A 12,516-nucleotide genomic window follows, 5' to 3' on the forward strand; every position below is an offset into this window, starting at 1 on the left:
GTATTTTGATTCGCCGTGCATGGCGAGGACTTAGGCGTGCGGTCTATTAAGGGGGCAAGATGGTTGAGATTTGACTGAACCCTTTTATTTTAGATTTACTGTTGCATTCTTTTTATTATTGCATGAGGTCATCCCAAGTAAATAAATAGCCACAGTACAAGAATGTTTGAGGATTAAAAGGGAAATGAAATATTGACTCTTTTATAATAGACATCTTGTGGTATGCCATCAGCTTGTACAGTCATTTTTATTCTTTTGGTTCTAATTACCTGTGTAAGCATGTAAGAGTAGACTATCAGTACCTGCACTGATGTGGTCGGATGTAATAAGCAGGAGCTTGTTCCCAAGATTTCTCTGCTAGAATCACCTTACAAAAGCACTCTGCAGCCTGAAAGATACTCAATGAGTTTCATACCACATGGTCACTGTTTTTTCTGCAACTATTTTATTATTCATTAGCTTTTTAGCTTTGAGGCATAACCCAGAATTTCTTCTTCTGCAAGTCTTCCCCACGGTGATTGCTACTTTTCAGGCGTGGCAGGTTTTCAGTGTCATTCAGCAGTGTTTGAGGTGCACAACTTTGTTTAGAGAAGAGAGATTAGGCCCAAACCCACTGTTTGTGTGCCCGGATTCTGTCTCATCGGTGTGAAAAAAAAAGTTCAGTTAGCGGAGCGTACGCCCTTTTGTGTTGCTAATTAGTGTTCATTTTATGAGATCATATATATTTATGAATGTTAAATTCATCCAAATGGAGCTTTAGATGCTTATATTTCTAATAATGTGTGATACCAGAAGGGAAACGTCAGCAATGTCTTTGCTAAAATTGTGCTGGCTTTGTTTAGAAGAAGTATGACTCAAGCGATTTGTTTTCATCTTATTGTTATCATCTTTTTCTTCATCCACCCGACCACAATTGTTTTTGTCCCTCTTGCCTTGTTCTCTGCAGTTTCAGTTTAGCTCTGTAGTGTTTGTTTGGGTTTCCTCATCTCACCCTGAACCGTGTCCTTGTCCCTTTGTGTGTCAGGTCCAGGCTGTACGGGGGCGCAGTAGGTCTCTGAGCTCCAATGCCAGTGGACATGCAGCCACACCAGGGGCTGTACCACTACGAGACCTCACCCAGCCATCCCTCCAGAGGGTAAGACGGTCACTCATTGCTCTGCGGATGGCGATTCCCGTGGAAGCGTTTTCAGAAAGATGAGGAATAGGGCAAAAGTTTGGATATGAGGCTGTTGATACCAATCTCAATAATAAGCAGACTGGGGTTGTTTTAGTCTCTCTTAGCATGTAGAAAGGGAGGTAGGAAGAAAAAGCTAGCCTGCCGGTATCCAAACATCAGGCATTGCCCATTTTCTTTTACAGATAATAAGGCCATAATATGTTTTTGGTTGTGCAGCTTTTATTGTGTTTTAATATTATTAATAATGCTTTAAAAGCATTATTCTAATTCTATATGCCATTATAGCATTATGATGTCACAAAGGCAGGAAATGGTCTCGACATGACAATAAAATCATTCATCACAATTATTTATTTGACAACAACATCCCGACCTAAACACATGCAGAGGTTTCTCTAAAGGCGTCGCTTTGCAAAACCAAGGTGAAAGTGCAAACTTCTGAGCCAAATGGAAGACAAACTATGTGAATTCCAAGTTACCTCAAAAATATGCCAACAAATACAACACTAAAGGGACATCTGTGCGAGCTGATATCAGTCATATTAAAGCAGGCTTACAGTCCATCCACTTCTTCCCCTGCGCGTGTCGACAGATGCACTCCGCACAATGGAGCAAAAACCCGCCTGCGATAACAAGTCTGTTAACGCTCCCCCTAAAAGTCCCAAGTGAAGGCTCCTGCACAGGGCTGACATGGTGACCTGGACGCCGGACAGAAGCTGCACCTATTTTAAATCGCACAGATATTCCGAGCTCGCAGGTCTCGCTGCAATTGTTGTGGCCGCGGCGCTAGCTCGGTCCCTCACTCCTCCCTCCCTCCCTCCCTCCCTCCCACATGCCACCCAGGTTGCGGGTGGACTCAGCCTCTCTCTGACAGCTGCTAATTACAGGCTGACCAGGCCCCGCTGTGCTCTGCATGACTGCCTCGCGCCCCGCTCAGGTTACGCCGAGTGAGGGAGAAACGGAGAGAGATGGAGAGAAAGGTGGTCAGGACAGAGAAAGACAGAGGAGCGGGAGGGAGAGGAGGAGGAGATAGGGGACGTAGGGGAGAGGGAGGGAGGGAGGGAGGGAGGGGGAGAAACGGAGAACTGGAACAGAAGGGGTGAATGGGAGAAGAGAAAGGGAGAAAGGAGGGAGAGTGGGGAAGGGGGGGGGGGCAGCGCAGTGGATTAGAGGGGACAGATTAAGCTCCTGTGTGGAATACACGTTGCCGTGAAAGAATTAAAGACCTGAATGGACGACTTGGGAGGAGGTGGATGGGTGAAGTCTGCCCCTTTTTGGGGAGAGGAGCGAGACGGACGCAGAGCAGGAGAACTGGAAGCGGGGAGACACGTTTTTGAAATGGCCAGTGAGAGTGAGGAGAAAACACTGACATTCATGCGAGGGCTGGAAAGTTCCGTTGACGCGCGTCCCTTCTCTAGTTTGGTTGGGGAAACCCCAGAGGAGTGAGTTTCCACAGTGAAGACCAACATGAGCGCTTTACTCCATCTAGTGGCTGGAAGCAGGCATGACAAGGCAGTGCTTCCATCTGTGCCCCACCTCGAAAAAAAAATAAAAGGAGCACATAGATATTGTGGACATTGCATTTATCCAGGTCCAAAGGTGACACAACACTGGAAAACTATTTCCCATTTAAATATATATGTATTTATTTCAGTTATTACTTACGTTAGGGGCCCAAAATCCCACCTACGTTGCATGCAGTTGCCATATCTGATTTTAATGATGCACATCTATGACATCTGCAGCCTCGTGCCATCAGACCAGTCTCCCTACACAGATGTGTCCTCGCTGCGCGCCCCCCTCCTCAACGGCCACCCCCAGGACTGCCGCGCCATGTATAACCCCAGTATGGCTCATGGATCGGGACAGGGGATTGGCAACTGCATGGATCAATATATGCGGCCCCCTCAGGCGCCACCGCCACACAGTATGATGGGCCACAGGGGCATGCCGCCCACAGACGGTGAGTCGGGGTATCTTTTACATCTCCTTAATCTCACAGCTGCTACTGAGTTGGATTTAATGATACCTGAGAGACTGAGGACGAAACTGAGACTACCCAGATTTCTACCACAGGAACTCGTCGACAGAAGGGCCGGTTGTACTGCTGAGATATAATCTGTCACTCAGCTTGAGCTAATCTTAATCACTCGGTTAATTTACTCAAAGCAAATCTGTTGAAGCATCACACACATAGTTTGCTCGTTCTTATTTTTAAATGCAATTTGCGAATGAAATAGTGTCCAGTGGGCGGGTGTTTTTAATTTAATTTAGTTTGGTTTGCCACCAGCTGCACCCAAGAGAGAATGCTTAGTAGAGAGAAGACAAGCACCACTGTGCATGGGGAATCTTTAGCTTTTGGTACAGAAAATACACTTTTAAAATCAGTTCAATTGTAGCAGCTGCAGAAACCCGAGAGACGTGAATGGGAATCTACGCAGTGGTGTGATTCAGTGTCCGTCATTTGTGTCCAACAGGTGGAAATAGCACCCCCTACTGTAACCAGAACAACATGATGTCCTCTCATCACAACTTCTGCCAGTTTCAGCCCTCCTCTGATCAGATCGGCTCAGGTGATGGTAAGTTAACGCTCCCACCGTTTACCTGTGTACCGTCAAAAGATGGTGCACCACCAACTCTAACCCTCCCTGCTCTCGCCGCTCCTTGTTCCCCTGCAGGCTCCAGGTTCTCCACCCCTCGCTCCATCCTGAAGCTGAGTAAAAAGAGAGCTCTGTCCATCTCTCCTCTGTCTGATGCCAGTGTGGACCTGCAGACAGTCATCCGAACCTCGCCCAACTCCCTCGTGGCCTTCGTCAACTCTCGCTGCAACCCAAACGGCGCCAGTTCCTATGGACACCTCTCCGTGAGCGCCATGAGGTCAGATACATTCCCCATTCCACCAGAAGCTATAACCCATTCCTCAGACTAGTAAGGTTTAATATTCAAGGGAATTAATTCAAAGTATCTGACATTCCCTGATTTTAGAATAGCATCATAACACACACTGTTTTACTTTGAGGCTATCCTCTCCCCTTATTTAGCCACATTAGCATGCCAAATTGCATCACCTATCATCATATACTAACCCCATTTAGCCTGAGCCAACATATTTCCCTCCTTAAGAGAAAACAAATTTGTCAAAATGTACATTCATATTTCATTGCGTCCATTCATAATATTAATTTGAAATGATTTGACTATCCTACCAGTTCCATCAGCTTTTCATCTCTTTAAGCTCTATTATTGTTTTCTCTGTTACAGCCCATCCCTCGGCTATTCCAGCAATATAAACTGCCAATCCAGGCAACAGGTGTCCATGTATGGAGGGGGCGGGGGGACACCTCTTGGAGGCCACTCGACAGGTCCTTGCCAAGCTTCCCGCTTACCGCCCCACAATCCTCGGCTCCACGCTCCACCCAAGCATGGACATGTAAGACGGCCCTCTCACTCACGAGAGGAGAATAGGAAGCTAAAACAGGATTACAAATCTCTGTTGATTCTGTTGAGTGTTAAAGTCATTTCATTTAAAGTGTGTATTTTTGTTCTTTTGCAGCTAAAGACCGAGCCAGGGCTGGGTGGGGTGATGGATGGCATGAATGTAAAGAGCCTGGAGGAGCGGTCAGAGGGAGATGTGGCCAGTCCTTCTTCCACTGGCACTCAGGTGCAGAGACAGATCTTGTCCACATTCATGAATGTACATCTTTGGCAATATTTAAAATACCTATGCTGCAGTGTAAACAAAAATGTATACTTCTCAATGTTTCACTGCCATGGACCCATTTGGCAGACCTGTTTCCAGGTATTGCAGTCAACAAAGAGATTACTTTATGAGTCTGTCACAGCAGAACTAAACTGTTATGTAGATTAATCTATTAAATGCAGTCGCAAGTTTTGATGGGAAAATTAGTGGGCAAGAACTTTGCAAAGATGTGGAACGTTACATCATTTAAACCATTTCTCATTTTCCACATTTTTAACAAAAGTAATCATTAATCCGACCGAGCACACACTCCTCGACTTGATGTTATACTTCCGCCTAATTCCACGATTGTATTACCATTTTTTTTTAAGATTACTTCTGACAATTACGAGAAAATCACAGCTTGCTAAAGAGCCAATCATTTTGCACCGCGGCAGCAGGTAATCAGCCTTGCTTGTTGTTGCGTCGTTGTTTTCCCACGGCCTCGAGTGCCTCTCCACCCCAAAACAATAATTAAAACTATTACATCCAGCCATTTGAATACTGTAGAAAGGTAATGATGGATAAAAGCAAAAGAATTATTAGTTCTACTAAAAACACACTTTTGGGGTTACCAGAAGTTGGGGCTCTGTCATACATTCCTTCATCTTCAGCCACAAAGCTCTGGTTTGAACCTTTTGTCTTTCATCAGGACCCTCTCCTGGGTCTACTGGACGGCAGAGATGACTTGGACAAGGAGGACGGGAAGCCTGAACCAGAAGCCATCTATGAAACCAATTGTCACTGGGAGAGCTGCAACAAGGAATTTGACACGCAAGACCAGCTAGTTCATGTAAGATGAACTACTAATGAGATCAGATCAAGTGATTAAGAGAGAAAACAGGTTTTTTTTAACAAAATGGATTTGAAATATGAATGGGATTTTGTCTTTAACAGCACATCAACAATGAGCACATCCACGGAGAGAAGAAGGAGTTTGTGTGTCACTGGCAGGAATGCTCTCGGGAACAAAGGCCTTTCAAAGCCCAGTACATGCTGGTGGTTCACATGCGCAGACACACGGGAGAGAAGCCACACAAGTGCACTGTGAGTGTATCTTCAGTCCGTCCATGTACTCGCTTTCTATACGTGTTTTAATTTGGCTCTTGGAAGGTGTGCTCTCAACTCGGCTGTTGTTATTAAAACCCATCCGTGTCTTTCTGTTTTAGTTCGAAGGCTGTAACAAGGCCTACTCTCGCCTGGAGAATTTGAAAACCCACCTGCGCTCTCACACAGGAGAAAAACCGTACGTGTGTGAACACGAGGGCTGCAACAAGGCCTTCTCCAATGCCTCAGACCGGGCCAAGCACCAGAACCGAACTCACTCCAATGAGGTACTGTATCATTTCACAACAGACTTTTTCGGGTACATTATGAGACCTTTTAGTAAACCATACTTTATCTTTTCAAGGTAAACACATGAGTACACACCAACACCAACATTAGTCTGTATTAAACAGCTTCTTGTGAGTTGCATTGCACTCCGCAGTCCTTTCTGTACGCAAGACACACAATCAAGACTTGATGTATTTATTACCTTTGTGTTGCCTTTTTGCACAGAAACCTTACGTATGTAAGATACCCGGATGCACTAAGCGCTACACAGATCCAAGCTCTTTGCGTAAACACGTGAAAACGGTACATGGCCCCGAAGCCCACATCACCAAGAAGCATCGTGGAGACACAGGACCTCGACCCCCTGGTTCAGCGATGACCCCTGGAGGCCAGAGCTCTGAACTACTGCTGGAGAAAGAGGAGACGCGCAGGGAGGACTGCAAGCTGTTGGCTCCTGAGACTACTCTGGTGAGTGACACGTTTTGTGATGGCCTCAGAGATCCTTTAGATGCAAAGTGATTAAGGAAAGGCCCCAATGTTGAACCACCAAACTCATAGTTTAGTTATTGTGTGTAAAAAAACGTTCTTTCACCGTTTTCAGAAATCCCAGCCGAGCCCCGGCGGTCAATCCTCTTGCAGTAGCGAACGCTCTCCACTGGGGAGCGCCAACAACAATGACAGCGGGGTTGAGATGAACCTGAACGCAGCTGGCAGCCTGGAGGATCTCACTGCACTGGAGGATGGAGTCGCAGGTGGAGGGGAGCCAGTGGGTGTCGGAACGATGGGGATGTCATCTCAGGCTTTGAAGCGGCTGGAGAACCTGAAGATCGACAAGCTGAAGCAAATCCGCAGACCAACCCCTCCCGGCCGCTGTTCCAACAACAGGCTACCTGCACTTCCTGGTATGTTCTGTGATGAAATATCTGATGGATATTCAGAGCTGTGTTGTGGGCGTAGCCTCAGTTACATTGGTTAAGTCTGAACTGTTGCACAAAGTAGAAAATTCCAACATAAGCGACCCTATGATTGAGTGAAAAACTGCTTCTAAGCCGTTTCCTCCCTCTGGATGTTCACTTCCAGGTCCGGGAGAGAACATGGGAATGTGTGCACCATCCCCCCTGCTCTCGAATCGCCGCGTTATGGAGCTGTCCAATCACGAGTTAGGAGGCGGCGCGCCGATTGGCTGCTCTTCCAGTGACAGGAGAGGCAGCGGCACCAGCAGCCTCAGCTCTGCTTACACCGTCAGCCGTCGGTCCTCCATGGTGTCCCCGCACCTGTCCAGCCGGCGCTCCAGTGAGGTCTCGCAGATGGGAGGACCGGGAGGGGGCGGGTGTCACCACCTCGCCGCGGAGAAGAGCGTGGGTGACCCCCTGTCTCCGGAGACCAATCGCAGAGGCGCTCCCTGTCCCGGAGGCGGGCTGCCAGGGCTTCCTAATTTAACACCAGCCCAGCAGTACAGCCTAAAGGCCAAATACGCTGCGGCAACCGGCGGACCACCACCTACTCCTTTACCCAACATGGAGCAGCCGGGCACTCCAGCTAGAAGGGGCGTTTTGAGTGAGTACCAGGGGCAGCCCCTGCCTCCCTTCCTTCAAAAAGGTGGCCCACGTAGGCACAGTGCCAACACGGAGTACGGCACCGGCGTGGTCTACCCTCACCAGGCTCCCGGTAACAACAGCCGGCGGGCCAGTGACCCGGTTCGATCGCTAGCAGATCCGCAGGCTCTCCCCAAGCGCTTCAATAGCCTCAACAACGTGGCCATGATGGGCAGAAGGAACGCGCTGCACCGCGGCTCCGACACCAGCCTCTCCCGCCACCTGTACTCCCCTCGGCCGCCCAGCATTACGGAGAATGTGATGATGGAGGCCATGGGCATGGAGCCCCGCCTCGCCCCCGCTGATGCCAGGGATCGTTCCATGATGATGCCCCCCGGGGAGAGGAGCTTCATGGGCTACCAGCAGCAGCATCATCATCTGGGGAACCAGCTGTCCCCGAGCCATGACTCTCTGAGCTGCCCGGACCAGGTTTACATGCAGGGGCCGTACCAGAACCAGGGAGGGGAAGTGACCTCCAGGGCCGGTGGGAATCCAATGGGACAAGCGCGGCCTATCCACTCGGAGGGCATATCTAATGCACTTCTGCAGCAGGCGGAGTACAGCATGAGCACCTGCCAACTCAGTCCCTCGGGCCCCCACTACCCCAGCATAGGCCAGGGCGGGGATGCTGGAGGCCCTTGGAGCGATTCCCACGGCCAAATCCAAACTTCCAACCATGCTCTCCAGAACCAGCGAGGAATGCCGTATTCCGATCCCAGCCTGCAGCCTCAGCAGACACAGGCCCACTTCAGCAATCAGACAGGCCTCTACAACAGCCCCGATGGCACCCACAAACTCACCATCAAGCCGGAGCAGCAGTTCCACCCCGGGATGGGGGGAGGAAACGCCTGTCAGAGTGCAAAGCTGCAACAGCAGCGGATGCTCGTCCAGCAACCTCAGGGTTACCCGCAGCAAACGGGCCAGGTCCTGATGAGGAGCTCTAACAATCCCAGCTGTGACTTTCAAGGGCAGAACCACCAGAACTCCTTCCCCACCGGAGGGGGCTTGAGCTTGGGCTGTGCTGGCACCGCACTCGCCGATGGGCAGAGGTCAGAAACCCCGATGATGCAGGTGAAGGAGATGATGGTGAGAAACTATGTACAATCGCAGCAAGCGCTCATGTGGGAGCAGCAACAAGAGCAGCAGCAACAGCAGAGTGGAGTAAAAGCGCCTCCTCTGTCTGATAACATGGATATGAGTGCCCAGACGGCCATAATGCAGCACAGTCCACAACATCCGAACCAGAATCTTTACTCAAGCCAGCCTTACCCGTCCTACCCCAACCAGAACCTGGCCATGAGCCCCCCGGCCCACGGCAGAGGGCCCGCCTCCGTCACACCTAAAGACCAGCAGCTGGCGGGTCTCCAAGTGTCGTGTTACGGCCAGGAGATGGTGGTCCCCAGGCCGCCTCAGGGGCGGAAGCCCCTCAGCCGCCAGAACAGCCTGTCACAGGTAGGAGTGGGCTACCTCGGCAGCCCGCCCCACCTCAGCCCCGTCCACGCCGCTTCCAGCCCCAGGCGAGTGGTCCGACTTCCTCCAGTGCAGCATCCACAGCACCAGCAGAGCGACATGTTCTCTCCTTCCAACAACAACAACAACATGTACTATTCGGGTCAGATAAGCATGGATATGGACAAACACATGGACCCCCAGATCGGGCCTTGTCTCAACCAGCCGCACGGCATGGGGTCCAGCCTGGACCCGACAGGTGGCACAAAGACATCCCCCATGGCCCCCTACCCCGCGTCCGGCCCCATCTCCAATGCCTTAGAACACCTGGACCTGGACAACGCCCGCATAGACTTCACCTCCATCGTGGACGATGCCGAGTCCTCCTCGTTCAGCCCAATCAACAATCCCCTCCACGGCCTGCCGGGGTCTTCCTCCCAGGCCTCGTCCCGCCTCACCACCCCCCAGACGTCAGTCAGCCTCGCCGCGGGCGCCGGCCTGTCCAACATGGCCGTGGGCGACATGACGTCCATGCTCACCTCGCTGGCTGGGGAGAATAAATACCTGAACACGCTGTCTTAGAGGAAGACTTTGGGGCATTGAAAGTTCTTGATGTTTTAAATTGAGATCCCGCGTGGAGATGTATGAAGCCCAGTGTTCGGGCCTAATTTGCATTGGGTTTAAAACATTAAAATGCTGTTGCTCACGGGATGTTGAAAGAACGTTAACTATCACATAATGGGTATAATTAGCCCTTATTTGAGCCAGGACTCCTAAACTCGTAAGGCAACTGTTTCCAGTGGGTACCAGGAATAAATGATACGTTGGAATGCATTTTGGTTGCAAGTTGAGACAAGAGTCCAAATTGTAATAATGCCTACCTGAAACCTTAAAACCAAAGGTGCCTGATCAACCTCCCTTGCTGTATTGTTCCTTCGCTGCCTTGGTACTTGGTCCTTTTCTGTGCCTTCTCTCTTAGACACAGAGCAAATATGCCCGATATGAAACTGACACTGAACTTTTTCCGACCAGGCATTCACAGTCACATGGTGCAGTGGAGCACAGAAGGATGCATGTAAATAACTTTTATATACATTTATATATTTTGTGTATACGACAATGAGACCGTGGATGAATCGTCCCCCGTCTTGTGACAAACTGCTCGTGTTCTAATGGCCCAAATGTCCAGGCGGGAAGGTGTTCGTTCGAAGAGCTGAGCTAAGATATTAAGTTGCGCTTCTAGTGATTGAGAAATCATTACAACACAATCTTTATGGTGGCATATCAGTATTCCCACAGCTGCAGAAATGCAGTCACAGACACACACACACACACACACACACACACAGTGTCCACACACAGACACTCAGGACTTGTTGGTGTTTGAATCGTTGGTGTTCAGATTAAATGCATTTTGTAATTGCCTTTCTAGACAGAGAGTTTGCACTCCATATGTTTACTGTAGGTGTTCTTGAAGCAGCTGTGTGTGTTTTTTTTCTTTTTCCCAGTGGTGTTGATAGCTGCAAAACAGAAAGTTCCTTGCTCTTGCGAAAGGTACACTCACAGGGGATCAAAGAGTAAAGCTCGATTTTATAATACGTGTGCAACAGGACCCTCTGCATTGCAGTATGTCCGTCTGATATGTCAATGACTCAGATGAGGACCGCGGCTATTTTGAATGACACCTCGAATCAGCTGTTTTGTGTCCATTAACAGATGTGTAATAGTCGTTCGATGCTGCTGCACTTCGGCTCTAATCCCAAAGAAGAGTTATTGGGGAATTTCTGCATCACTAGTTCAGTATAGAGGATCGAGAAGCAGGCCACCGTAGTAAAATACATATTGTCAGTGGGTATAATGAGGTACTTTTCTGCGACTGTTAAGCTGTTTCACATGGACAAAGACTGCAGCTCTTGGTAGGAGAACGGATTTCACACTGTGGCTTTGCACTGACTCCAGCACTGTGTGGAAAGATCTCTGATGACTATTCACATGAACCTCATTTTGATAGCGAGAAAGAATTATTCCAGTATTTTTTTTAATAGTCTGTCAAGAACACATCTGAGGACAGCTAGGCGTATTAAAGCCACATCAACGTATGGCGGGAGCATTTCACAGGACTTTTTCCGAAAAAATAGCAGCGTCACTTCAAAGTTTACTAAGCATTAGCGGGAATGAACATTTCTTCATTTTGGAAAAAGTGTACAACCTACCAAAGACACCTTAAAATGACTGAGAAAAAGATGCACAAATAGTCTATTTTAACACAACACTAACACTAGCAATAAGGGCATGAACATTGGACGGTAGTGCTGTTCCTTAGAATGTATGAGATGTTTTGCATAAAATTATCTTTTTATATTAATGAACTTTATGGATGTTGCCTTCTATGTGTGCATTTTTTTTTCTTTTTTTTTTTATAACTGTCGTCCTTCATTCTGACTTTTTTGCTGGCAAAAGAATAATACCTTTAGCACCTAAACGCTATAATAGTAGAGCTAACGACAATAGACAAAAGCCAACTGTTATATTTTGTGTACAATTTTCTACATTTTTATACAAATGTGCTATATTTTACCAGTTTATGAATAAAGATGTTCAGCGGGGCGAATGCAGAAGGTTGGTCGGAACTTTTTTTTTCACATCTGTGGTTGTAAAGTGATGTTAAGCAAATACTGTGATGAGACATATCATGTATGTTAAGCGGGGCCGGATGCAGCATGTGACATATCGTATATGTGACATATATATGTTCACATCTGGACGGTCTAGAGTAAAGACGTGTGAAATAACCCCTCCTCCACCGGCCCCACACTTGTTACTTAATCCAGTGCCGTCTTTCCTCCAGTAGAGGGCAGCACAGCCAACACAATGTCCTTTTCCTTCACAACAAATAGAGCCCAACAGCAAAAGTTGAATGCCGCATCATCCACCATCTCGGTAGGAGTTCATATATATTCTGTGCAAATGTTACTTCAGGAAGCGACCGACGTTACAGTTACTATAGACACACAAGACTTTAAAGCTCAAAGTCTCCCTTTTAGACGCCCCGTGGGTATGTGTTTGCTACAAAGAAATGCCTGCAAGCAGTTAAAAGTAGTCTGAGTAATTGTTATGCAGCACCACAAAAACGATTTCAAGTCTAACCATCCAACAAAGCAATGACATCAATCAGAAATCATACTCGGTTCTGTCTAAGTCATAATTGTACAAACCTCTTG

At 48.2% G+C, this 12,516-nt stretch overlaps 1 protein-coding gene across 1 annotated transcript in view; it reads left to right on the forward strand.

Moving 5' to 3' along the window:
- The window catches only part of gli1 (GLI family zinc finger 1), a 38,053-nt gene extending 26,150 nt beyond the window's left edge, over positions 1–11,903 (forward strand). The window contains exons 2-13 of the mRNA XM_037448146.2: positions 1,025–1,135; positions 2,923–3,140; positions 3,655–3,756; positions 3,856–4,054; positions 4,439–4,607; positions 4,731–4,838; positions 5,569–5,709; positions 5,814–5,963; positions 6,086–6,250; positions 6,477–6,719; positions 6,853–7,153; positions 7,332–11,903. Coding sequence (XP_037304043.2) covers positions 1,065–1,135; positions 2,923–3,140; positions 3,655–3,756; positions 3,856–4,054; positions 4,439–4,607; positions 4,731–4,838; positions 5,569–5,709; positions 5,814–5,963; positions 6,086–6,250; positions 6,477–6,719; positions 6,853–7,153; positions 7,332–9,877 — 4,413 coding nt within the window. The 5' untranslated portion in view covers positions 1,025–1,064 and the 3' untranslated portion in view covers positions 9,878–11,903. The remainder of the gene's footprint in view (positions 1–1,024; positions 1,136–2,922; positions 3,141–3,654; positions 3,757–3,855; positions 4,055–4,438; positions 4,608–4,730; positions 4,839–5,568; positions 5,710–5,813; positions 5,964–6,085; positions 6,251–6,476; positions 6,720–6,852; positions 7,154–7,331) is intronic.
- Positions 11,904–12,516: the final 613 nt, after the last annotated feature.

This window comes from Pungitius pungitius, chromosome 8, assembly GCF_949316345.1.
Source record: "Pungitius pungitius chromosome 8, fPunPun2.1, whole genome shotgun sequence".
NCBI lineage: Eukaryota > Metazoa > Chordata > Actinopteri > Perciformes > Gasterosteidae > Pungitius > Pungitius pungitius.